This window comes from Schistocerca americana, chromosome 10 (genome assembly GCF_021461395.2).
Source record: "Schistocerca americana isolate TAMUIC-IGC-003095 chromosome 10, iqSchAmer2.1, whole genome shotgun sequence".
NCBI classification, from domain to species: Eukaryota; Metazoa; Arthropoda; class Insecta; order Orthoptera; family Acrididae; genus Schistocerca; species Schistocerca americana.
Window position 1 is genome coordinate 180,157,736 of NC_060128.1, and position 27,636 is coordinate 180,185,371.

Consider the following 27,636-nt stretch of genomic DNA (forward strand, 5'->3'; position numbering starts at 1 on the left):
TCCTGCATTACACCTATTTGATTTTGTACTTACAACCCTGTATTCACCTGACTAGAAGTCTTGTTTCTCCTGCCACCGAACTTCACTAATTCCGACTATATCTAAATTTAACATATCCATTTCCCTTTTTAAAGTTTTCTAACCTACCTGCCCGATTAAGGGATCTGACATTCCACCCTCTGATCCGTTGAACGCCAGTTTTCTTTCTCCTGATAACGACATCCTCCTGAGTAGTCCCCGCCCGGAGATCCGAATGGGGGACTATTTTACCTCCAGAATATTTTACCCAAGAGGACGCCATCATCATTTAATCATACAGTAAAGCTGCATGCCCTCGGGAAAAATTATGGCTGTAGTTTCCCCTTGCTTTCAGCCGTTCGCAGTACCACAACAGCAAGGCCGTTTTGGTTAGTGTTACAAGGCCAGATCAGTCAATCATCCAGACTGTTGCCCCTGCAACTACTGAAAAGGCTGCTGCCCCTCTTCAGGAACCACACGTTTGTCTGGCCTCTCAACAGATACCGCTCCGTTGTGGTTGCACCTACGGTACGGCTATCTATATCGCTGAGGCACGCAAGCCTCCCCACCAACGGCAAGGTGCGTGGTCATACCTACGTATTAAACGTACGTGCTAGACTGGGAACAGAACGCGGCGCCTCTGCTTTTATCGGCTGAGTTATGAGTCCGCCAACGCGTCTCTCGTGCCTCCCATAGTCCAGACAGCCTCTTCCCAACGCGTTAGTCCAGCTCTCCTTCGTTGTTGTTGTTGTTGTTGTGGTCTTCAGTCCTGAGACTGGTTTGATGCAGCTCTCCATTCTACTCTATCTTGTGCAAGCTTCTCCATGTCCCAGTACTTACTGCAACCTACATCCTTCTGAATCTGCTTAGTGTATTCATCTCTTCGTCTCCCTCTAAATCTTTACCCTCCACGCTGCCCTCCAGTACTAAATTGGTGATTCGTTGATGCCTCAGAACATGTCCTACCACCGGTCCCTTCTTCTTGTCAACTAGTGCCACAAACTCCTCTTCTCCCCAATCCTATTCAGTACCTCCTCATGTGATCTACCCATCCAATTTTCGGCATTCTTCTGTAGCGCCACATTTCGAAAGCTTCTATTCTCTTCTTGTCTAAACTATTTATCGTCCACGTTTCACTTCCATGCATGGCTACACTCCATACAAATAGTATCAGAAACGACTTCCTGACATTTGAATCTATACTCGATGTTAACAAATTTTTCTTCTTCAGAAACGCTTTCCTTGCCATTGCCAGTCTACATTTTATATCCTCTCTACTTCGACTATCATCAGTTATTTTGCTCCCCAAATAGCAAAACTCCTTTACTACTTTAAGTGTCTCATTTCTGAATCTAATTCCTTCAGCATCACCAGACTTAATTCGACTACATTCCATTATGCTCGTTTTGCTTTTGTTGTTCATCTTGTAGCCTCCTTTCAAGACACTGTCCATTCCGTTCAACTGCTCTTCCAAGTCCTTTGTGTGTCTGACAGAATTACAATATCATCGGCGAACTTCCATGGATTTTAATACCTACTCCGAATTTTCTTTTGTTTCCTTTACTGCTTGCTCAATATACAGATTGAATAACATCGGGGAGAGGCTACAACCCTGTCTCACTCCCTTTCCAATCACTGCTTCCCTTTCATGTCCCTCGACTCTTATAATTGCCGTCTGGTTTCTGTACAAATTGTAAGTAGCATTTCGCTCCCTGTATTTTACCCCTGCCACCTTCAGAATTTGAAAGAGAGTATTCCAATCAACATTGTCAAAAGCTTTCTCTTAGTCTACAAGTGCTAGAAACGTAGGTTTGCTTTTCCTTAGTCTAAGATAAGTCGTAGGGTGAGTACTGCCTCACGTGCTCCAACATTTCTATGGAATCCAAACTGATCTCCCGCGAGATCGGCTTCTACCAGTTTTTCCATTCGTCTGTAAAGAGTTCGTGTTAGTAAGACTGATACATGGTGCAGACATACTCTTCCCGACACATTAGTCCAGCACTTGTTCGTAGATGCATTTAAATCGGGACGTTACTTTTCGTCGTTTCTTTGAAAATAGGTGAATGACTCTCCGTTGTGTCGCATGTCAAGTGCGGGAATACGCTTGTTTTATAACGAGTGCAGTTACTTTCAAAGCACGTAGTTTTTCATTTTTCTGACTTGTACAGTGGGGGAGATTGCACGGAAATTGCAGCCCCTGCCCCTTTTAACTCGCTTGCACCGGCCGCCGCCTAGGGGCAGCCGCTGGCCGCTGGAAGTTTTCGCATAAAAGCGGAGCACACAGCGGCGCGGTGCGGCCGTAGAGAACGGATGCGCGCAGCACAGCACTGCGGGAATGGGGCGCGACGGCGCCGGCTGTTGCATTGCTGGCCGGCCGCGCTGGCACACGCGTAATGACCGGCTAATTAGCTGGCGGCGCTGAGTGCGGTAGCGTGTGTGTGTATGTATGCGGCCAGACCGGTACTCGAGGCTCGCCCTGCCTACGCTGCGCAGTGTCTGGTCAAAGGCGTCCGGACGCCCCGGTGTAATGCGGCATTGAGCACTGCACTGAAGTGAAAATAGTCTGGGACAGCGATGTGCACGTATATATACTACTGGCCTTTACAATTGCTACACCACGAAGATGACGCGCTGCAGACGCGAAATTTAACCGACAGGAAGAAGATGCTGTGATATGCAAATGATTAGCTTTTCAGAGCATTCACACAAGGTTGGTGCCGGTGGCGGCACCTACAACGTGCTGACATGAGCAAAGTTTCCGACCGATTTCTCATACACAAACAGCATCAGACCGGCCTTGCCTAGTGAAACGTTGTGTTGATGCCTCGTGAAAGGAGGAGAAATGCGTATCATCACGTTTACGACTTTCATAAAGGTCGGATTGTAACCTATCGCGATTGTGGTTTATCGTATCGCGACATTGCTGCTTGCGTCGGTCGAGATCTAATGGCTTTTAGCAGAACATGGAACCGGTGGGTTCACGAGGGTAATACGGAACGCCGTGCTGCATCCCAACGGCGTCCTATCACTAGCAGTCGAGATGACAGGCATCTTATCCGCATGGCTGTAACGGATCGTGCAGCCACGTCTCGATACCTGAGTCAACATATTGGGACGTTTCCAAGACAACAACCATATGCACGAAAAGTTCGACGACGTTTGCAGCAACATGAACTATCGGCTCGGAGACCGTGGCTGCGGTTACCCTTGACGGTGCATCACAGACTGGAGCGCCTGCGATGGTGTACTCGACGACGAACCTGGGTGCACGAATGGCAGAACGTCATTTTTTCGGGTGAATCCAGGTTCTGTTTACAGCATCACGATGGTCGCATCCGTGTTTGGCGATATCGCTGTGAACGGGCGTTGGAAGCGTGTATTCGTCATCGCCATACTGGCGTATCACCCGGCGTGATGGTATGTGGTGCCATTGGTTACACGTCTCGGTCACCTCTTGTTCTCATCGACGGCACTTTGAACAGTGAACGTTACATTTCAGATGTGTTACCACCCGTCGCTCTACCCTTCATTCGATCCCTACAGTGGCCGAGGGGTTCTAGTCGCTTCAGTCTGGAACCGCAAGACCGCTAAGCTCGCTGGTTCGAATCCTGCCTCGGGCATGGATGTGTGTGATGTCCTTAGGTTAGTTAGGTTCAAGTAGTTCTGAGTTCTAGGGGACTGATGACCTCAGCTGTTAAGTCGCATAGTGCTCAGAGCCATTTGAATTTTTTGATCACTGCGAAACCCTACATTTCAGCAGGATAATGCACGACCGCATGTTGCACGTCCTGTACGGGCCTTTCGGGATACAAAAATATTCGACTGCTGCCCTGGCCAGCACATTCTCCAGATCTTTCTCCAATTGAAAACCTCTGGTCAATGGTGGCCGAGCAACTGGCTCGTCACAATACGCCAGTCACTAATCTTGATGAACTGTGGTATCGTGTTGAAGCTGCGTGAGCAGCTGTACCTGTATCTGTACCTGTCCAAGGTCTGTTTGACTCAATGCCGAGGCGTATCAAGGCCGTTATTACGGCCAGAGGTAGTTGTTCTGGGTACTGATTTCTCAGGATCTATGCACCCAAATTGCGTGAAAATCTAATCACATGTCAGTTCCAGTACAATATATTTGTCCAATGAATACCCGTTTATCATCTGCATTTCTTCTTCGTGTAGCAATTTTAATGGCCAGTATGTAGATAGCGGTAGTATCGCGTACACAAGGAATGAAGAGGCAATGCATCGGCTTGGCGAAGCTGTCATTTGTACATTCATGTAAAAAGGTTTCCGACGTGATTATGTCCCCACGACGGGAATTCGTAGACTTTGTACGCGCAATGGTAGTTGGAGCTAGACGGTTGGGACATTCCATATCGGAAATCGTTAGATCCACAAAGACAAGAGTGTGCGGAGAGTACAACATTTCAGGCATTACCCGTGACTAAAGAGATCGCAGTGGCCGATTACAGTCACTTGACGACCGAGTGCAAAGGCGTTTGCTTACCGTTGTCAGTGCTAACAGACAAGCAACACTACGTGAAATAATCGCAGAAATCTTAGTGGGACGTGCGACGAACGTATCGGTTAGGACTAACTAAACTACTCTCTTCCAGAAGAGGCCATGAAGGTCCAACGTCACCAACCGGCCGCCGTGTCATCCTCACCCACAGGCGTCAGTGTATGCGGATATGGAGGGGCATGTGGTCAGCGACCTTGGCGGGTTGATGTGTGGTGCGGCATTATGGGAGGAAGGATAATTGGTCCCCATTTTATCGATGGCAATCTAAATGGTGCAACGTATGATGATTTCCTACGTGATGTTCTACCGATGTTACTACAAGATGTTTCACTGCATGACAGAATGGCGATGTGCTTCCCACATGATGGATGTCCGTCACTTAGCTCGCGTTCATTTGAAGCGGTATTGAATAGCATATTTCGTGACAGGTGGATTGGTCGTCGAAGCACCATACCATGGCCATCACATTCACCGGATCTGATGTCCCCGGATTTCTTTCTGTGGGTAAAGTTGAAGGATATTTGCTATCGTGATCCACCGACAACGCCTGACAACATGCGTCAGCGCATTGTCAGTGCGTGTGCGAACATTACGGAAGGCGAACTACTCGCTGTTGAGAGGAATGCCAAATGCATTGAGGTTGACGGACATCATTTTGAACATTTTTTGCATTAATGTGGTATTTACAGGTAATCACGCTGTAACAGCATGCGTTCTCAGAAATGGTAAGTTCACAAAAGTACATGTATCACATTGGAACAACCGAAATAAAATGTTCAAACGTACCTAAAAAACCTACTTGTTACCAACTGTTCGTCTAAATTTGTGAGCCATATGTTTGTGACTATTACAGCGCCATCTATCACAAAGCGAAAAAAGTGGTCCAACTAAAACATTCATATTTCTTTACGTACTACACGAATATGAAATAAAAATGGGGGTTCCTATTTTTTAAAAAACTCAGTTGATATCCGTTTGACCTATGGCAGCGCCATCTAGCGGGCCAACCATAGCACCATCTGGTTTCCCCCTTGAAACTAGACGAGTTTCGTACTTTGTAGTTTTTTCGTTTGATGCTTATTTCGTGAGATATTTGGTCCGGTCACGATCAATGGACCACCCTGTATATAGTAGGACGTGCATTGGTTTCTCCAGTAGTGATTTACCGCCAGAAGAAGGTTCTTACTCATTGGTAATTCATCGTTTTATAGATTTATAGCTTTATGTATTTTCTTTAATGTATGTAGCACTCTAATTAAAGCATTGTATACAACTTGTAGGTCTGAGGGTGACCACAGCAGTGGTCGAAACCGGTCACCGTAATAAATAAATTGTGATCAAGACTGTTTTTCATAGTAAATACGTCCAGAATATTCTTCAGGCCAATCGGGAACAACTGTGACCCGACGACATGACACATCGTCGTTTGGGAATATGAAGTCCATGAACGGCTGCAAATGGTCTCCAAGTAGACGAACGTAACCATTTCCAGTCAGTGATCGGTTCAGTTGGACCAGAGGACCCAGTCCATTCCATGTAAACGCAGCCCACACCATTATGAAGCCGCCACCAGCTTGCCAGCATCCTGTTGACAACATGGGTCCATGGCTTCGTGGGGTCTGCGCCACACTCGAACCCTATCAACAGCTCTTACCGACTGAAACTGGGGATCATCAGAGCTGGTCACCATTTTCCACTCGTCTGTGGTTCAACTGATATGGTCACGAGACCAGGATAGGCGATGTCGTACTGCCAGCAAAGGCGCTCACGTCTGTCCTCTACTGCCATAACCCACTAACGACGAATTTCGCCGCACTGTTCTAACCCATATGTTCGTTATACGTTCCACGTTGAATTTGCGGTTATTTCACCCAGTGTCGCTTGTCTGTTAGCACTGACAACTCGACGCAAACGCCTCTCGTCTCGGTTCATTAAGTCAAGGTCGTCGATCACTGCGTTGTCCACGGTGAGAGGTAACAGTTTTGACACTGAAACTTCCTGGCAGATTAAAACTGTGTGCCCGACCGAGACTCGAACTCGGGACCTTTGCCTTCGCGGGCAAGTGCTCTACCAACTGAGCTACCGAAGCACGACTCACGCCCGGTCTTACAGCTTTACTTCTGCCAGTATCTCGTCTCCTACCTTCCAAACTTTACAGAGGCAAAGGTCCCGAGTTCGAGTCTCGGTCGGGCACACAGTTTTAATCTGCCAGGAAGTTTCATATCAGCGCACACTCCGCTGCAGAGTGAAAATCTCATTCTGGAAACATCCCCCCGGCTGTGGCTAAGCCATGTCTCCGCAATATCCTTTCTTTCAGGAGTGCTAGTTCTGCAGGTTCGCAGGAGAGCTTCTGTAAAGTTTGGAAGGTAGGAGACGAGATACTGGCAGAAGTAAAGCTGTGAGTACCGGGCGTCAGTCGTGCTTCAGTAGCTCAGTTGGTAGAGTACTTGCCCGCGAAAGCCAAAGGTCCCGAGTTCGAGTCTCGGTCGGGCACACAGTTTTAATCTGCCAGGAAGATTCATATCAGCGCACACTCCGCTGCAAAGTGAAAATCTCATTCCAGTTTTGACACTGTACGAGGCGTGTTTGTTTAAGTAAGTACCGTTTTGAAATTAAAAAAAGGCGTGCTAAGATATCTCAATAATTTTATTTTTACATGAAAGCCTGTACCTTAATCTGCTTTTCTACATAATTTCATTCAATATTGAGGCACTTGTCATAACGTTGTAACAGTTTTTGAATAGCCTCCTCATACAAGTCTGCCGCCTGACTTGTTAACCACTGCATCACCACTGTTTCGACTTCGTCATCGTCTTGAAGACGCTGACCGCCAAGGTGTTTCTTCAAGTGCAGGAACAGATGGTAGTCACTGGGCGAAAGATTGGGGCTTTACGGAGGATGATCTAGAGTCTCCAATCGAAAGGATGTGATGAGATCTTTGGTCTGATTCGCCAGATGCGGACGGGCATTGTCTTGCAGCAAAACGATGCCCTTGCTCGACTTGCACGGACTATTGCTTTGATTCTGGTGTGACGTAGGCCACCCACGTTTCATCGCCCGTAACAATTTGGCTTAAGAAATCATCACCGTCGTTGTGGTACCGCTCAAGGGAAGTCAATGCACTGTCTAAACGTTTGGTTTTGTGCACAGCCGTCAACGTTTTCGGTACCCAACGTGCGCACAATTTTCGGTAATTCGAATGCTCGGTCACAATGCCATACAAAACACTACGAGAAACATTAGGAAAGTCATCCCGCAAGGAGGAAATCGTAAAGCGTCTGTTTTCTCTCACCTTATTGTCCACTTGCTGCACCAAACGTTCATTAACGACAGAAGGACGCCCACTCCGTTGTTCATGGTGCACATTTGTGCGGCCATCTTTAAATGCTCTCACCCAATTTCTTACCATTCCATGACTCATAATGTTTTCTCCGTAAACTGCACAGATCTCTCGATGCATATCGATCGCTTTTAGGCCTTCAGCACTAACAAGGGGACGACACGACCGTGGGGTCGGGGATTTGTCCGCAATTTTGTGTGGTGAAAGAGGACCCCTAACACCTTAAGTGGTTAAAATATTAGCACACACTACCCGGAAAACACCGGGAAAAATCGATCCAAAGTTTCTTAGGTGCCTTATGAGTATAAAATGTTAGCACACTGCCGAGCCGCCGTCTGGCCTGGGTTTTTAGGGCTCGGATTCTTAAGCCAGAGGTCTCGTGTTCGATTCCTCCTCTGGCACTTTTTTTTCTTCTGTTTCATTTTCTTTGGTTATTCCACCAATTATTCAGAAAGTTTCCCAAACCTACATTATCTTTAACAAATTAGTTTCATTATTGAATAAAAATTATTTTCTTTTTGTCCAACAACACAATTCATGGCGGTGAGTTTTCCATTTTTCATTGTAAAGCATATGAGGAGAAACATTGGGTTTTTAATCAGAATAACAAAGTCGATTGGAAAACATTCAATTTTTATACATATAATAATTATAAACAAGAACCGCAGTGGTAATTATCGTAAAAACAAACAAAGCAATAATTTTTGCGACATCTTGCGCAGGAAATAAAAGCGGATTTTTTACAATCACAGAGCGTTTGCAATAAATCTGTACAAAAACATGTCCCATTAATATTTACGTAAATGTTATGAGTTTCTGATAATTTCGAGGCAATCCAGACATATTGAATCATGTCTCAGAATATTGGTGACGATAATTGATGCTGAATTGTAGAATGAATTTGTATACAGTCTTCCCGGGAATTAATTTCACGATTCTCCTGTAACAATGCGCTGCAATTTTGCAAGCAACAGAAGAAAAAAAAAAAGTGCCGGAGGAGAAATCGAACCCGAGACCTCTGGCGGAAGGGGCCGAGCGCTAACCATGTAGGCCAGGCGGCGGCTCGGCAGTGGACTAACATTTTATACTCATAAGGCACCTAAGAAACTTCAGATCGATTTTTCTCGGGATTTTCCGAGTAGTGCGTCCTAATATTTTAACCACTTGAGGTGTTAGGGGTCCTCTTTCACCACACAAAATTGCGGACAAATCCCCGACCCCACGGTCGTGCTGTCTCCTTGTAAGAAATCTTATAACTGCCCGTACTTCACAGTCGACGGAACGCGCGACCATCGGAGGCATCTTAAACACTCAGTACACAACGTAAACAAGGAAGAATCAGACTGTAATGGCGTCAGTGCGTAGATTAAGGTACAGGCTTTCGGGTAAATAAAATTATTGAGATATCTTAGCACGTCTCTTTTTAATTTCAAAACGGTACTTACTTAAAAAAAACACGCCTCGTAGATCTCAGAATATTGAATTTCCTAACGATTTCCGAAGTGGAGTGTCTCCAAGTACAAATCGTCTTTGCCGGCCGGTGTGGCCGAGCGGTTCTAGGCGCTACAGTCTGGAACCGCGCGACCGCTGCGGTCGCAGGTTCGAATCCTGCCTCTGGCATGGATGTGTGTAATATCCTTAGGTTAGTTAGGTTTAAGTAGTTCTAAGTTCTAGGGGACTGATGACCTCAGGAGTTAAGTCTCATAGTGCTCAGAGCCATTTGAACCATTTGAACAAATCGTCTTTCAAAGTCTGTTTATCCCGTGGTGCGGCCGTAATCACGTCGGAAGCCATTTCACACGAATCACCTGAGTACAGATGACCACTTCGCCACTCCACTACCCTTTTATACCTTGCATACGAGACAATATCGCCTCCTGTGTGTGTGCGCATATCGCTGTTCCGTGACTAACGTTACCTCAGTGCAGAGTAGTTCAGAAGGAACTGCCGTCGTTACGAGTCCGCCGTAATGTAGTAGACTTGTGCTAAGTGTGTGTTTCTGTGTTGACTGTTGCAGGACGTACCGTCTGCGGCTGCGGCCCGAGCAGGGTCTGTTCGCGGAGGGTGCCGTGTTCGAGTCCAGCCGCGGGCCCGTCCACTTCGACGTCCGCAGGGTGTTAACCGGCACGCTCGAGGGTACGTCTCAAAGACATTCACCTATCGACTCCGCAGCCGCAATTTCTGCTGCTTCTCGTTTCTTTTGTCTTTCTTGGATGCATCCATTACACTGTTCATTTTATTCAGCAACTCCTGTTACTCTTCGTCAGTTTCACTGAGGATAGCAATGTCATCAGCGAATCTTGTCACTGGTATCCTTTCGCCCTGAATTTTAATCCCAGTGTTGCAAGTGTCTCCTGTTCCTTCTCGGATGTATGAGCGAAATTGTACTTCTGTTTCTCACATCCTTACTAATCGGAGCACAACGTTCTTAGTATTTTCCCGTACCTTGAACCCTTTTTCCTGGCCGGCCGCAGTGGCCGAGCGGTTCTAGGCGCTTCAGTCTGGAACCGCGCGATCGCTATGGTCGCAGGTTCGAATCCTGCCTCGGGCATGGCTGTGTGTGATGTCCTTAGGTTAGTCAGGTTTAAGTAGTTCTAAGTTCTAGGGGACTGATAGCCTTAGCCGTTAAGTGCCATAGTGCTCAGATCCATTTGATTTGAACCTTTTTCCTGAGATATAAAAAAAATCTTGCACCCTTTAACATGGTCGAACTCTCTTTCTAGGTCTACAAATCCTAAAGAGAAGTTCTTAATTTTTCTTAAATATTGTTTCCGTTATCAGGTGCAACGTCACGACTACCTCTCTTGTTCCTTTACCCTGAAGCCAAACTGATCGTCGTCTAACAGCTTTTCCATTCACCTGTGTTATTCCTGTCCGCTTAAAACTGATATTTTTCCGAAAGTTTGATAGTATGTCAGTAGTCTCATAGATTCTATACTCCAACCAGAATAATCATTTGATTGCCACTTCCGCCAGTGATTTCAGAAATTCCATTTAAATGTTGTCTATCCGTTCTGCCTTATTTGATCTTGCCAGCCGCTGTGGCCGAGCGGTTCTATGCGCCTCAGTCTGGAACCGCGCGACCGCTACGGTTGCAGGTTCGAATCCTGCCTCGAGCATGGATTTGTGTAATATCCTTAGGTTAGTTAGGTTTAAGTAGTTTTAAGCTGTAGGGAACTGATGACCTCAGAAGTTAAGTCCCATAGTGTTCAGGGTCTTCCAAAGCTCGTCTATACTCTAATACTGGATCGCCCTTGTCTTCTATTTCTTCTCTCACGTCATCAGGCAAGCCATGCCTCTCAGAGAGGCCTTCAGTGTACTCTTTCCACTTGTCCGCTCTCTCCTCTGCATTTAACAGTGGAACTCCCACTGCACTCTTAATGTTGATGTCTTTGTTTTTATTTTCACCGAAGGCTGTTTTGACTTTTTCTGTGTGCTGAGACGGTCTTTCCGACAGTCATTTCTATTTCGGTGTCTTCACATTTTTCATGCAGCCATTTCAGCTTAGCTTCCCTGCATTTTCTGTTTATATCATTCTTACCTGACCTGTATTTCCAGATTTCCCTGAGTATTTCTGTACCTTCTTTCGTCGATCGCCTGAAGTATTTCTTCTTTTCACATAGTTTCTTCGAAGTTTCCTTTCTTGTCCCTATGTGTTGCCTTCAGCTTCTGTGATTGGCCTTTTCAGATATGTCCACTCCTCTTCGACTGAACTGCCTGCTGCGGTGTTCATTATCACAGTATCTATAGCTTCAGAGATCTTCAAACACACATCATTTTTCAGCACTTCAGTATCACACGTCTTTACGAGACTATATCTGCTCCTCGGAACGCCTTACAGTCCAATGTTTGATGTAATCGAGCTGGAATCTTACTGTGTCACCAAGGCTTTTCGAAGTACGAATATGCCCCCTCCTCATTTGATTTTTAAATGATGTATCCGCTATTACTAGCTGAAATTTACTTCAAAGTTCGTTTAGTCTTTCTCGTGCGTCGTTCCTAATACCGATCCCATTTTCTCGCGTAACTCTTGTCTTCCAATTCTTACCGTACCATAGTGTTCCACTCATTTATGGTTATTAGATTTTAATCTGCATTTAATTAGCGAATTGCACGTTTATCATCCTGATATGCTTTCTCTGGGTTTGGGTTGTTTGGGGGAGGAGACCAGACAGCGAGGTCATTGGTCTCATCGGATTACGGAAGGAAGGGGAAGGAAGTCGGTCGTGCCCTTTCAAAGGAACCATCCCGTCATTTGCCTGGAGCGATTTAGGGAAATCACGAAAAACCTAAATCAGGATGGCCAGACGCTGAAATGACCCGTCGTCCTCCCGAATGAGAGTCCAGTGTGCTAGCCACTGCGCCAACTCGCTCCGTTTTCTCTGCCTCTCATTATCTGTTCATGTGTTCCTTGTGATTTGAAATGTTTACCTGAACTATAACTGTTGACGTTGGTTTTTATTGTGATTTCTGATGAGAACAATCCTGCCACTGAGGTGTTCGCATAGTGACAAACTTATAATCGTGACGTCGGAACCATGGAACGTGCCAATTGTGTCAGTCATCCTCTACATGTTCACCCTTCAATGCAACAAAATTTTAGAGCCGTGGACAACTGCGCGCGGAGCTAGATTGTATAAGTCAGTATTTTGGATGTTTAGGAAACGTTTCAGCTCGAAAACCACCTCGTTGTCATTCTAAGAAGGCGTGCCACGTAGTGGATTATTCATCCGTCGAGAATATGGGGAAGGAGGGTTAAATAAGATTGCGAAATCAGCAGAATGTCTGACAATGTCCTGTGTGGAATGAGCTGGGGCATGTTGTGGAGCAACTTCGTATGACACATTGCCTTGACAACCTCCAGTATCCTTCTCATGAGATTTTGGTAGTATGCCCCTGTGACGGGTTGTTCCTTAAGAGTATAGTACACAGTAAGACAAAAAAAGACGCATCACGAGGGAATTATCCGAATGGGGCGGAAATCGGTGGATGTGAGGTACATGTACAGGCAACCAAATGATTACAGTTCAGAAAAATTGGATGATTTATTAAAGAGAAAGAACTTCACAAATTGAGCAAGTCAGTAACGAATTGATCCACCTCCGCCCTCTATGCAAGCAGTTATTCGGCTTGGCGTTGAGTGACAGAGTTATTGGATGCCTTCCTGAGGGATATTGTGCCAAATTATGTCCAATTTGCGCGTTAGACAGTTAGAATCTCGAGCTGGTTATAGGGCCCTGTCTGTAATGCTCCAAACGTTCTCAAGTGGAAAGGGATCTGGCCACCTTGCTGGCCAAGGTAGGGTTTGGCAAGCAGAAAGACACGCAGCAGAAACTGTCGCCGTGTGCGGGCGGGCATTATCTTGTTGAAATATGACCAGAGCGTGTTCCCTTGAAGGACGACAAAACGAGGCGTAGAATATAGTCGACGTACCGCGGTGCAGCGAGTGTGTCACGGATTTCAACCAAGGCGTTCCTTCTATGAGAAGAAATGCCACCCCAGACCATCATTTCTGACGGGAGACAGTCGGGTTGCTATTCCCCCCGCCGTCTGGGGCGCCTCCAGACACGTGTACGCTGGCCTTCGGGGCTCAGTCTGAAGCGGAATCCATCACTGAGGACGATTCTACTCGTCAGCGAGAGTGCAGGCCGTCACCAATATTTTCTTTTTTACTTTTAATTGAGTTGTATTTATCGGATTTAAATATCAATTAACAAATTCTGCCTCATGATCTTTCTATGTTTAATTACTAATCGCATGAAAATACTAATATTCGTGATAAAAGAAGCTTCGCTTTTGAAAATCAGCTACTGTCAAATTCTTTTACAATGTTTTTTCTTTACCATTTCTAAATATCGTTAGAGAAATAATTCTTCTGGATTTTACCGGTATACGGTATAGTTTCCAAGTCTGCAGTGAAATTACCTAAAATACACTACTGGCCATTAAAATTGGTACACCGAGAAGAAATGCAGATGATAAACGGGTATTCGTTGGACAAATATATTATACTAGAACTGACATGTGATTACATTTTCACGCAATTTGGGTGCATTGATCCTGAGAAATCAGCACCCAGAACAACCATCTCTGGCCGTAATAACGGCCTTGATACGCCTGGGCATTGACTCAAACAGAGCTTGGATGGCGTGTACAGGTACAGCTGTCCATGCGGCTTCAACACGATACCACAATTCATCAAGAGTAGTGACTGGCGTATTGTGACGAGCCAGTTGGTCGGCCACCATAGACCAGACGATTTCAATTGTTGAGAGATCTGGAGAATGTGCTGGCCAGGGCAGCAGTCCAACACTTTCTGTATCCAGAAAGGCCCGTACAGGACCTGCAACATGCGGTCGTGCATTATCCTGCTGAAATGTAGGGTTTCGCAGGGATCGAATGGAGGGTAGAGCCACGGGTGGTAACACATCTGAAATGTAACGTCCACTGTTCAAAGTGCCGTCAACGCGAACAAGAGGTAACCGAGACGTGTAACCAATGGCACCCCATACCATCACGCCGGGTGATACGCCAGTATGGCGATGACGAATACACGCTTCCAATGTGCGTTCACCGCGATGTCGCCAAACACGGATGCGACCATCATGATGCTGTAAACAGAACCTGGATTCATCCGAAAAAATGACGTTCTGCCATTCGTGCACCCAGGTTCGTCGTTGAGTACACCATCGCAGGCGCTCCTGTCTGTGATGCAGCGTCAAGGGTAACCGCAGCTACGGTCTCCGACCTGATAGCCCATGCCGCTGCAAACGTCGTCTAACTGTTCGTGCAGATGGTTGATGTCTTGCAAACGTCCCCATCTGTTGGCTCAGGGATCAAGCCATGCGGATAAGATGCCTATCATCTCGACTGCTAGTGATACGAGGCCGTTGGGATCCAGCACGGCGTTCCGTATTACCCTCCTGAACCCACCGATTCCATATTCTGCTAACAGTCATTGGATCACGACCAACGCGAGCAGCAATGTCGCGATATGATAAACTACAACCGCAATCGCGATAGGCTACAATACGACCTTTATCAAAGTCAGAAACGTTATAGTACGCATTTCTCCTCCTTACACGAGGCATCACAACAACGTTTCACAAGGCAACGCTGGTCAACTGCTGTTTGTGTATGAGAAATCGGTTGGAAACTTTCCTCATGTCAGCACGTTGTAGATGTTGCCACAGGCGCCAACCTTGTGTGAATGCTCTGAAAAGCTAATAATTTGCATATCACAGCATCTTCTTCCTGTCGCTTAAATTTCGCGTCTGTATCACGTCATCTTCGTGGTGTAGCAATTTTAATGGGCAGTAGTGTACTAATATTCGTAATAAAAGAAGCTTAGCTTTCGAAAATCAGCTACTGTCAAGTTGTTTTACAATGCTTTTTCTTTAGCATTTCTAACATCGTTAGAGAAATAATTCTTCTGGATTTTACCGGTATAAGGTGTAGTTTCTAGGTCTGCAGTGAAATTACCTAAACTATATCTTAAGGGGGAAGGAAACAAGTGTGCACAGCTTGGAGGTTCCTAAATTCGGCAATGAATATCCATCCAAGAAACTCTGAAATTGCTTCATAGCATCTAAAATAATACAAATGGAACTCTTTTTTTTCCCTTGTCGATTTCAATTTTTCCGGAACGTTCTGACAAATGGCTAACACATGGCATCACGCAACACTTCAATTTATTCCACATTCAAAGTATAGTAGTCATATACTTTTCATAAGAAGCTAAACGTTGTGCTGTAATTTGAGAGGCAAATTCATGTCTCGTGATAGTCAACAGGTGACAGTACTTCCCGAACGAATACCTGCAGAAAAAAAAAGGTCGGCTGGCTGTGTATATTATATATGGACAAAGGAGCATCGGCCACTTTACGTAAGTGTATAGGGTCCCTGTAGTTGTCGCAGTAGCAGTGCCGTCGTTGCTGTTGTGCACGCTGCCTATGAACGGTAATCCCTGGTGGCGCCTGCTAGCATTTAGCCTGTCGACAAACTGTTTGTTGTGAGTTCCGTGTCCATAGCGTACGATGCTAGAGCAAGGGGGGTCAACAGTCTCCGACAGAGGAGCGCCTGCGTGACAAAGGCAGGCAACCAGCAACGCGCGAATGTTGAGCGGAAAACAGGCGTGTCGGCAAGGGGAAAATTCTCTACTTTCCTCTCTCTTTCACTACTTCATAACCGTTTTCTGTTGTTCAATAGGTCTTGAATGCAGAATATATCGCAGTTTAAGAGTTTACTTTGGTCTTTGCCTTTGTGATCATTGTGGTAATCCCCTTTCTGCTCAGGTGCATCCGCACAATTAGCTTCGATTAAGGTGCGCCAAATAGCGCCACATCCCTTTATTTTACAAACTTCCTGTCAAATTCGTCGAATAACAGCACCTATATGACCGGAAATGGCGTCCTAGTGACAAAAGAGAAGAAAGGCGCCATGTTTTATGATATTCAGCAGAAGACGTGAATCTTCCGTTTTGGAGCTTTTGTGCTTAGTTAGTAAGGCACGTTTTTGCTAAATTCTGGAGTAATTAGTGAACCTGTTTTTCTGTTGAAGCATATTTATAGTAGATTTGAAACCATTGAGTTATTGTAAGATGGGTCTGTTTGAAATAGCAGAAAATGTTTGATAAGAACGAAAAGTTATTATTATTATTATTATTCGGCATGTGCCTATACAACCATCTGAAGAGTGAAACGTCAGTTGTGACGATACGAACTAAGGACAACACAGCATCCGGTCCCCAAGTGGAGAAAATCTCCAACCTGGTCGGGAATCGAACGCGGGCCCCTTCAACTAGCAATCCGACCTGTTGACCGCACAGCTACCGAGGTGGACTTGAAAAGCTGTGTGTAGACCAATAAGGACGCTTCGGGGAAAATCTCTCAAGCAGGCCTGAGCAAAACGAGGTGCATCTACACATTGGTGTTGTTTAACGTGCACTGAGAACTCATTAGAATATATAATTCTCTGTCGAATCAGTCGACTGTATGCGCGTGAACTCTGTGCTGGGGCCCACAAGAAAGACATCTTGGGATCTATTTGTGCTCCTGGTATGAAATAGTACGTTTCAAGTCTCAGTCTGAAAATCTGAATATTACTTACTGCTTTACTCTTAGTATGTAGTAAACTTTTTTATTCAGCATTTCAGTGTGTCCAGCTCATCATTCTCTAGACGTGGCCTTGTTGGGTACATGGAGTTGCATTACAGGCCACTCTAGAATCGCGTGCGGGAGGACTACGGCTCAAACCCGCGTGCGGCTATCCAGATTTAGGTTTTCCGAGATTTCCGTAAATCTCTCCAGGCAAATGGCGGGATGGTTCCTTTGAAAGGGGATGGCCGGTTTCCTTCCCCACCCTTGACAGGATATGAGCTTCTACGTCTCTAATAACATCGATATCGACCTGACCTTAACCCCAATCTTCTTGTGAAAAGGCCATTTACTACGTTTTAGAAATTTCAGTTTCGAATATACTTCATCTGTTTTGAATGACCAGATTTTTTTTTCTTCGTAGCTCAAGAGCTAATCTAAAGCCATACGAAATTTCAAGGCAATCAGCTGAGAAGTCTGGCGACAAAAAATCGTAAAGTGGCCTTATTTGGAGCACCTGCCTTAATCAACGTTGATAGTGACTGCTTGATTCGTAGTCGTAAGTAGGATGGAGTCAGTTGCTCCCACGACCAAACGATATGGCATCCCCTCGTCCGTGGTCCACACACGGTGGCCGGAAGGGCTCAGAGAGTCTGCACAGCGCCTGTTTGCCAACCTAACAGGGCCTGCTAACGCGCGGGGAACTTGTCTCTCTCTGGTCCAGTGCGGTCGCACTCCAACTGATACAATGGTTGGCTAAACTGCGTCTCCACATTCGCAGAACCCGCAGCAGACAGCCCACGCATACGTCAGCAGACGACCCGCATCAATATTTGCAGACTATAATAAGAGTGATAAAATAACATAATTCCGGATACAAATTCGCTGAGTGTCGGAAGGGCACTCAGGTGTGTTCTGAGCATGTGGCTCTTATAACAAGCCATGTAGCGGCTCACATGGAGCCGTTACACCTTCAAACTAATTTTATACAATTTTGCCAAATTTCACTATTTTGGAAGCAGGTTTAATAAAGATGACACACAGCGAAACGGAGTGTCGAGTGATGTTTCATACAACAAGTGTATGGGATAAGCGATTAGCACAGCTCTAAAACAAAAAGAAAAAAGATGGACAACGAACGAATTATCCAAACGGAATGGAAATCGATAGATGTGATGTACATGTAAAGGAAAGCAAATGATTACATTTTCAGAAAAAATTGGGTGGTTTATTCCAGAGCAGAGCTTCACAACCTGAGAAAGTAAATAACGCGTCGGTCCACTTCTGGCCCTTAGGAAAGCAATTGTCAGTCCTGGAACTGATTGATAGAAAAGATAAAAGATCTAAACATACCATCAACAGCAACCCTCGTATCTTTTGACATCATATCCATGTACATAAATGTGCCAGTAGAAGAAACAATCAGCATTGCTAAAGCTACAGTATCAAGGGGACATAACAAGTACACACATAGATGAAATGAAAGCCACCCTAAAGATTATGACAGAACAGACCCGCTTCACTTTCAATAAAGAGTTCTATTTGCAAAAAGGTGGCCTACCAATGGGCTCACCCATCAGTGGTCTACTTGCAGACATATTTCTAAACCATATTGAAAACAAAATATTCAATGAAATCATACAATCAAAACAGTACAAGATTATATACTGATACAAATATGTAGATGACATCATTTGCGTGATTGATGAAACACATACCCGAATAAAACAATTACACAGTGACATTAATACAGTTCACCAAAAAATAAAATTCACCATTGAGACAGAAGAGGAAATGAAGCTTAATTTCTTAGACTTTAGCATACACAGAACCAACAACAAACATAATTTTGGAATTTTCAGGAAACCTACAGCCACAAGTACAACCATCCACGTCAACTCCAACCACCCACCAGCACACAAACTCTCAAGCTTCAGACACATGCTACACAGGCTCAACAGAACTCCACTGGACAAACTAAACTACACACAGGAACTAAATGCAACAACCAAATAGCCAGAGAGAATGGATACAACACGCAAATGATAAACAAACTGAACAACAAAATTAAAAAACAAATTAAAAGAGAACAAACAATCAACAAATCTCCAGCCACAGCAGAGAACCAAAAACACCAGCTCCAGACAAACACAAGATACAAGGAACACCCTACAAAGAGTACAGCATGGCACACACTAACATACAGCAACAAAAACGTGCACATGATGGGAAACATACTGAAGAAACAAGTGCTACAAATATCATTCCGCACAAATAACACAGTACAGAAGAATCTAAGATCTAAGAACCCCTCTGAAGACAAATTCTCCAAACCTGGAATATATCAGTTAACCTGCAGTTCCTGCCAGTCGGTCTACATAGGCCAAACATGCAGAAATTTCAAAATAAGGTACTCCGAACACCTCAGAGCCCTAAGAAGTGATAGTACACACTCTACTTTTGCAGACCATCTAATACAAGGAAACCAACACCCAGAAAACATGGAAACTGATCTTAAGATCCTTAGAGAAAGCAACAGTCTCTATCAAAAACTCACAATAGAGGAGAACTACCACGTACAAAAAGCAATAATACAGGGAAAGATAGTCCTGAATGTAAATACAACACTGTGCAATAAAACACTGTTCGGAACTGTCAATGAACTATACAGTGGTGACATCCTACAGAAAACATAACAGGAAACAAACTTCTGTTTTCTTGGTTCTCTCCCCACCCCTCTTTCCCTCTCCCCCCCTCCTCTCTCTCTCTCTCTCTCTCTCTCTCTCTCTCTCTCTCTCTCTCTCTGACACACACAAACACACACACATACACATACACATACATGCATACACATTCAAAATCAGCGCCATAAAACAAAAACACACAAGACCAACGATGAACAAGTGGGCAATGACAATAACATGACACATCTCACTGAGTGTATTGTCAGAAGTGTCTGCTCAGATCACATTTCGCCACATTTTGTGGAAGTGCATGTGAGATGAAGTAGTGGGCGGAAATTTATGAAGAACTGAGTGAAAGCATTGCACTAAATAGTAGCTGATTGAGACATCAACCAGGGACACGAAACAGGACGGAAAATGTAACTGCAGAAACGTACATAACCTCTAACCTCGGAACAGCTCTCCACAAATACGCAATAGTTCTCTTCATGGCTAGTTTGCAGATGACATGCTGTCAAAAAAACGACGAAAACGAGCACTAAAGTCGATGTATAATAATTCAGTTCAATTAGCGATGTAATTTTAAGGTGAGTGTCCAAACAAAACGAAGCAAATTGCAAATATTGTATTTCTTAGGCCTACAGTAGTTAAATTATTAAAAATGTGATATTGTACTTTACAGAAAATAAAAATTTAACCCACAGAACCGAGCGGGGTGGCGCAGTGGTTAGACACTGGACTCGCATTCGGGAGGACGACGGTTCAATCCCGCGTCCGGCCATCCTGATTTAGGTTTTCCGTGATTTCCCTAAATCACTCCAGGCAAATCCCGGGATGGTTCCTCTGAAAGGGCACGGCCGACTTCCTTCCCAATCCTTCCCTAATCCGATGAGACCGATGACCACGCTGTCTGGTCTCCTTCCCCAAACCAACCAACCAACCTAACCCACAGAAGATGACACATTGGTGTCGAAACATGTCCGGGGAAATATAAATTGCATAAGGCTGGTTTCCACAACAACTCAATTGATAGAGTTGTTGGATGTCCTCGTTGGGGATATGAAGCCAAATTTTGTCCAATTGGTGCGTTAGATCGTCAAAATATCGAGATGGTTGCAGGACACTGCTCATAATCCTCTAAACCTTCTCAGTTGGATACAGATCCGGCATCCTTGCTCGCAAGCACGGGCGAAGACTAGAAACTGTCGCCGTGTGCAGGCGGGCATTATCTTGCCGATATGTAAGCCCGGGCTGGCTCGCCATGAAGGGCAACGAAACGGGACGTAGAATGTCCACGACGTACTGCTGCGCTGAAAGGGTGCCATGGATGACAACCAAAGGAGCGGGGCCCTGCTAGAGATAACACGGTAGCCCAGGCTATCACTCCTGGCTGTCGGGCAGTATAGCTGGCGACAGTCAGCATGGTGTCCGACCGCTGTCCTGGGGTCTCCAGACGCGTCTTCGCTGATCGCTGCGTCTTAGTCGGACAGTACTGCTCAGTCCAGTGGGATTCCAGGCTGGAGAAGTGGCTGGAGGCTTCACGGACGGCAGTGGGATACCGACCTGGATGTCGCCCGAAGTGGACGAAATGACAGAGCAGACGTGGCAGTATGACGACAGCACGCGTTTGCAGTCGCGTCCCGAGGAAACGACCGAGCGAGGTGGCGCAGTGGTAGCACACTGGACTCGCATTCAGGAAGACGACGGTTCAATCTCGCGTCCGGCCATCCTGATTTAGGTTTTCCGTGATTTCCCTAAATCGCTCCAGCCAAATGCTGGAATGGTTTCTTTGAAAGGGCACGGCCGACTTCCTTCCCCATCCTTCCCTAATCCGATGAGAGTGATGGCCTCGCCGTTTGGTCTCTTCCCCCAAACAACCCAACAGAAAACCGAGGAAACGGCTTCTCCCCGTAGGAAGAAGACGGGCACTCGCGGGATGGGAGAACTTACGTACATTATGTGATCAGAAGTATCCGGACACCCCCAAAGAGCAAACGTTTTTCATATTAGGTGCATTGTGCTGCCACCTACTGGCAGGTACTCCATATCAGCGACTTCAGTAGTCATTAGATATCGTGAGAGAGGAGAATGGGACGCTCCGCGGAACTCACGGACTTCTAACGTGGTCAGGTGACTGGGTGTCACTTATATCATACATCTGCAGGCGAGATTTGCACACTGCTAAACATCCCTAGGTCCACCGTTTCCGGTGGGATAGTGAAGCGGAAACGTGAAGGGACAGGTACAGCACAAAATCGTACAGGCCGACCCCGTCTGTTGACTGACAGACACCGCCAACAGTTGAAGACGGTCGTCATGTGTAAGACGCAGACATCTCTCCAGACCATCACACAGGAATTCCAAACTGCATCGGGATCCACTGTAAGCACTAGGTCAGTTAGGCGGGGGGTGAGAAAACTTTAATTTCATTGTCGAGTGGCTGCTCATAAGCCACACATCACGCCGGTAAACGCCAGACGACGCCCCGCTTGGTGTAAAGAGCGTAAACATTGGACGATTGAACAGTGGAAAAACGTTGTGTGGAGTGAGAAATCACAGTACACAATGTAGTGATCCGATGGAGATCTGAATGCATGATGAGGGTACGGCGAATGCACGGTGAACATCATCTGCCAGCGTGTGTAGCGCAACAGTAAAAGTCAGAGGTGGTGGTGTTATGGTGTGGTCGTGTTTCTCATGGAGGGGGCTTGCACCCCTTGTTGTTTTGTGGCACTGTCGCAGCCAGGCCTACATTGATGTTTTAAGTACCTTGTTGCTTCCCACTGTTGAAGAGCAATTCGGGGATGGAAATTACACCTATCAACACGATCAAGCACGGCGTGTGGCGGCGTGGTTACACGACAGTGACATCCCTGTAATGAACTGGCCTGCACAGAGTCCTAACCTGAACCTGATTTATCGATATTTTTGGGAAAAAGTGTCATGTATCGATATTATCTACGTTTTGCGACCAGCTGTGTGACGGAGGCGGTGTTTGCGGCGTGCCTGCGCAGGTGACGAGAGTGCGGTGGTGAGGGGCGTCGCGACGGCGGACGGGCTGTTCGACGGCCACGTGTGGACGCCGGCGGACGGGGACGACGTGCTGTACATCGAGCCCGCGTCGCGCTACCTGCAGCCGGCGGCGGCGGCGGCGGCCGAAGCGTCGCAGACGTCGACGCCGCACCACTCGGTGGCGCACCGGGGCTCGGCCGTGCGCGGCGTGCGCACGCCGCAGCCCTGCGCCTCCCACCTGCTGCACCAGCGGCGCCTGCAGGTGGGCCGCACACCGTTCAAAACAACTGGGGGCATACGTAGGGGAGTGCGGGGAAATACCGTGCACGTAAGCCATTTCTCAAATATTTCGTATTTTTCGAACTCGATTGCAATGCTGAACACCTTTTTTTGGGCAAGAAATCAATGCCCCCCACACGTTTATGGCTTCATATTTGCTATATTACATCGATTTACGTTCCTACAGCTGTTTTACAACAGTGTTACATTGCACGGTATTACCCCGAGGAGTATCTTATGATACAGCATAGCACATACAATGACAAAAACTCTGTAGAAATAAATCAAATTAAGAAATTCGAAATTCAGAATTTATTTAGAAATGAAACACATACATTTTACAACGTATTAAAGTTTCTAAAGACAGAAAATCCTTTTACTGGTAAAAGAAAATTATTGGATTATGGTGTCAACTTGTCTCTAAACACATTTATCCCCTGTTTTAATGGCAGTGGTACGCAAATATAGTTTCCAGCTGTCTCACATCCACTACACAAGCAAAACTTATAACATGACACACACACACACACACTTCCAAATATACAGGGTGTTACAAAAAGGTACGGCCAAACTTTCAGGAAACATTCCTCACACACAAATAAAGAAAAGATGTTATGTGGACATGTGTCCCGAAACGCTTAATTTCCATGTTAGAGCTCATTTTAGTTTCGTCAGTATGTACTGTACTTCCTCGATTCACCACCAGTTGGCCCAATTGAAGGAAGGTAATGTTGACTTCGGTGCTTGTGTTGACATGCGACTCATTGCTGTACAGTACTAGCATCAAGCACATCAGTACGTAGCATCAACAGGTTAGTGTTCATAATGAGCGTGGTTTTGCAGTCAGTGCAATGTTTACAAATGCGGAGTTGGCAGATGCCCATTCGATGTATGGATTAGCACGGGGCAATAGCCGTGGCGCGGTACGTTTGTATCGAGACAGATTTCCAGAACGAAGGTGTCCCGACAGGAAGACGTGCGAAGCAATTGATCGGCGTCTTAGGGAGCACGGAATATTCCAGCCTATGACTCGCCACTGGGGAAGACCTAGAACGACGAGGACACCTGCAATGGACGAGGCAATTCTTCGTGCAGTTGACGATAACCCTAATGTCAGCGTCAGAGAAGTTGCTGCTGTGCAAGGTAACGTTGACCACGTCACTGTATGGAGAGTGCTACGGGAGAACCAGTTGTTTCCGTACCATGTACAGCGTGTGCACGCACTATCAGCAGCTGATTGGCCTCCACGGGTACACTTCTGCGAGTGGTTCATCCAAGAATGTGTCAATCCTCATTTCAGTGCAAATGTTCTCTTTACGGATGAGGCTTCATGCCAACGTGATCAAATTGTAAATTTTCACAATGTGTGGGCTGACGAGAATCCGCACGCAATTGTGCAATCACGTCATCAACACAGATTTTCTGTGAACGTTTGGGCAGGCATTGTTGGTGATGTCTTGATTGGGCCCCGTGTTCTTACACCTACGCTCAATGGAGCACGTTATCATGATTTCATACGGGATACTCTACCTGTGCTGCTAGAACATGTGCCTTTACAAGTACGACACAACATGTGGTTCATGCACGATGGAGCTCCTGCACATTTCAGTCGAAGTGTTCGTACGCTTCTCAACAACAGATTCGGTGACCGACGGATTGGTAGAGGCGGACCAATTCCATGGCCTCCACGCTCTCCTGACCCCAACCCTCTTGACTTTCATTTATGGGTGCATTTGAAAGCTCTTGTCTACGCAACCCCGGTACCAAATGTAGAGACTCTTCGTGCTCGTATTGTAGACGGTTGTGATACAATACGCCATTCTCCAGGGCTGCATGAGCGCATCAGGGATTCCATGCGACGGAGGGTGGATGCATGTATCCTCGCTAACGGAGGACATTTTGAACATTTCCTGTAACAAAGTGTTTGTAGTCACGCTGGTACGTTCTGTTGCTGTGTATTTCCATTCCATGATTAATGTGATTTGAAGAGAAGTAATAAAATGAGCTCTAACATGGAAAGTGAGCGTTTCCGGACACATGTCCACATAAGATATTTTCTTTCTTTGTGTGTGAGGAATGTTTCCTGAAAGTTTGACCGTACCTTTTTGTAACACCCTGTATAGATAAGGAACAGAAAAGGGCCTACAACACTACCTTGGGGAACGCCAGAAATCACTTCTGTTTTACTCGATAACTTCCCGTCAGTTACTACGAATTGTGACCTCTCTGACAGGAAATCAGAAATCCAGTCACATAACTGAGACGATATTCCATAAGCACGCAATTTCACTACAACCCACTTGTGTGGTACAGTGTCAAAAGCCTTCCGGAAATCCAGGAATACGGAATCGATCTGAAATCCCTTGTCAATAGCACTCACCACTTCATGTGAATAAAGAGCTAGTTGTGTTTCACAGGAATGATGTTCTCTAAACCCATGTTGACTGTGTGTCAATAGACCGCTTTCTTCGAGGTAATTCATAATGTTCGAACACAATATATGTTGTAAAATCCTTCTACATATCGATGTTAACGATATGGGCCTGTAATTTAGTGGATTACTTCTACTACCTTTATTGAATATTGGAGTGACCTGTGCAACCTTCCAGTCTTTGGGTACGAATCTTTCGTCGAGCTTACGGTTGTATATGATTGTTATGTATGGAGATAATGCATCAGCATACTCGGAAAGGAACCTAATTGGTATAGAGTCTGGACCAGAAGACTAGCTTATATTAGGTGATTTGAGTTGCTTCGGTACTCCGAGGATATTTACTTCTACGTTACTCATGTTGGCAGCTGTTCTCGATTCGAATTCTGGAATATTTACTTCGTCTTCTTTTGTGAAGGCATTTCGGAAGGCTGTGTTTAGTAACTCTGCTTTCGCAGCTCTGTCTTCGATAGTATCTCCATTGCTATCGCGCAGAGAAGCCATTGATTTTTTCTTGCAGCTTACATATTGTGCCAGGTTTCGAGACAAAGTTTCGTTGTCGAAACTGTTACAGGCGTCTCACATTGAACTCCGCGCAAAATTTCGAGCTTCTGTAAAGGATCGCCAATCTCGGGGATTTTGCGTCTGTTTAAATTTGGCATGTTTGTGTACCAACAAGGATCAGCTCCGTCGTTTGTTAGTTTATTTGGTATAAATCTCTCAATTGCTGCCGATACTATTTCTTTGAATTTAAGGCACATCTGGTCTTCACTTACATTATTAATTTGGAATGAGTGGAGGTTGTCTCTCAGGAAGCCGCCAAGTGAATTTTTATCTGCTTTTTTTCAATAGGTATATTTTTCGCTTATTTTTCGAGGATTTGGGGATTACAACATACAGTCTCGCTACGTCAACCCTGTGTTCACTAATCCCTTAATCGTTTCTAATAGTAGATTTTCAGCGTCTTAGACGAGTTTATGACGGTGGACGAGGCTGTTCAGAACGCAACGTTTTCTGTCGTTGTGCAGATACCGAACCCTGTGTGTAGCTTTCCTGTGGCTAAGGTGTCTACTTGTTTTCCTGCGATCGACAACGTCAAAGAAGGGCAGTGCACATTTGTTGACTGCGTAATGCACTAAAGTGTCAGATGACCCCTCAGCGTGGAAGTGAGTACCGGTGTCTCATGCGAGCTAACATCCTAAAGACTCAAACTCGTCTAGGGGTTGAACCGGACGTGTCGCAGTACACGTCCTAAATTAGACACTTGTGACCCTTTGGTTAAATTGTCTGGCTGATGGCAAGTTTGCGAAATACAAAGTTAACATAATATATAATAACAGTAATACTAATATCGAGAATTACATTTAAGACCCATAAATGATGTAGGCCACACAGTTGCGATTTGATTAGAATAATGTTCATTCAGGAAGCAAACTAATATGCAAAATGCTCGTATTTAGAGTTACTATTACACTCGATCGCATATCCATTTGACACAGTTCGGTCATTGCCAATCTCATCGAGAAACCCAAGTCCAATACTCCACTTCGTTAACTATGCGAAAAGTTCACACCAGGCGCGTGGCCGCTCACCGCTCAGAGACTAAGTCCCACGATACAACACAACGCGAAATTTTCTAAGTCGTTTCACTAACTAGCTGCCTAAAGACCGTCTGTCCGTTTTCGCGTCTCAATCCCAACTGTGCCTCTCTGCCCTTACCCGGCTGCGTTATCCCGCGCGACGAATATCTTCAAATGGTTCAAATGGCTCTGAGCACTATGGGACTTAACTTCGAGGTCATCAGTCCCCTAGAACTTAGAACTACTTAAACCTAACTAACTTAAGGACATCACACACATCCATGCCCGAGGCAGGATTCGAACCTGCGATCGTAGCGGTCGCTCTGTTCCAGACTGCAGCGCCTAGAACCGTTCGGTCACTCCGGCCGGCACGAATATCTTCACTCAACTGACTAGTGCAGTTCCCTTTCCTGAAGCCGTCAATCTGATTGGCTACAGCTTATTCTACATTATTTTACATTTTAACATATTTAAATAATCAAATCTTAACCACTTTCACGTTGTAAATAAAGAAACAATAATATCCATTACCTAATAAATGTTAAATTCTTTTACATAAAACCAATACAATTTCCTTCTTAACTTTGAATGTCACGGCCAGTTGCCTTGCACCAATGTGCCTTCTGATAAATAAATAAAGAATAAAAGTAACTACTACGCATTAAACTATACAACAAA

General features: G+C 45.5%; 1 protein-coding gene across 1 annotated transcript in view; it reads left to right on the forward strand.

Moving 5' to 3' along the window:
- The first annotated feature begins 2,353 nt into the window (after window positions 1–2,353).
- Window positions 2,354–27,636, forward strand: part of LOC124552366 — a 117,385-nt gene continuing 92,102 nt past the window's right edge. The window contains exons 1-3 of the mRNA XM_047126631.1: window positions 2,354–2,400; window positions 9,895–10,013; window positions 22,671–22,996. Of these exons, the coding sequence (XP_046982587.1) occupies window positions 2,354–2,400; window positions 9,895–10,013; window positions 22,671–22,996 (492 nt within the window). The remainder of the gene's footprint in view (window positions 2,401–9,894; window positions 10,014–22,670; window positions 22,997–27,636) is intronic.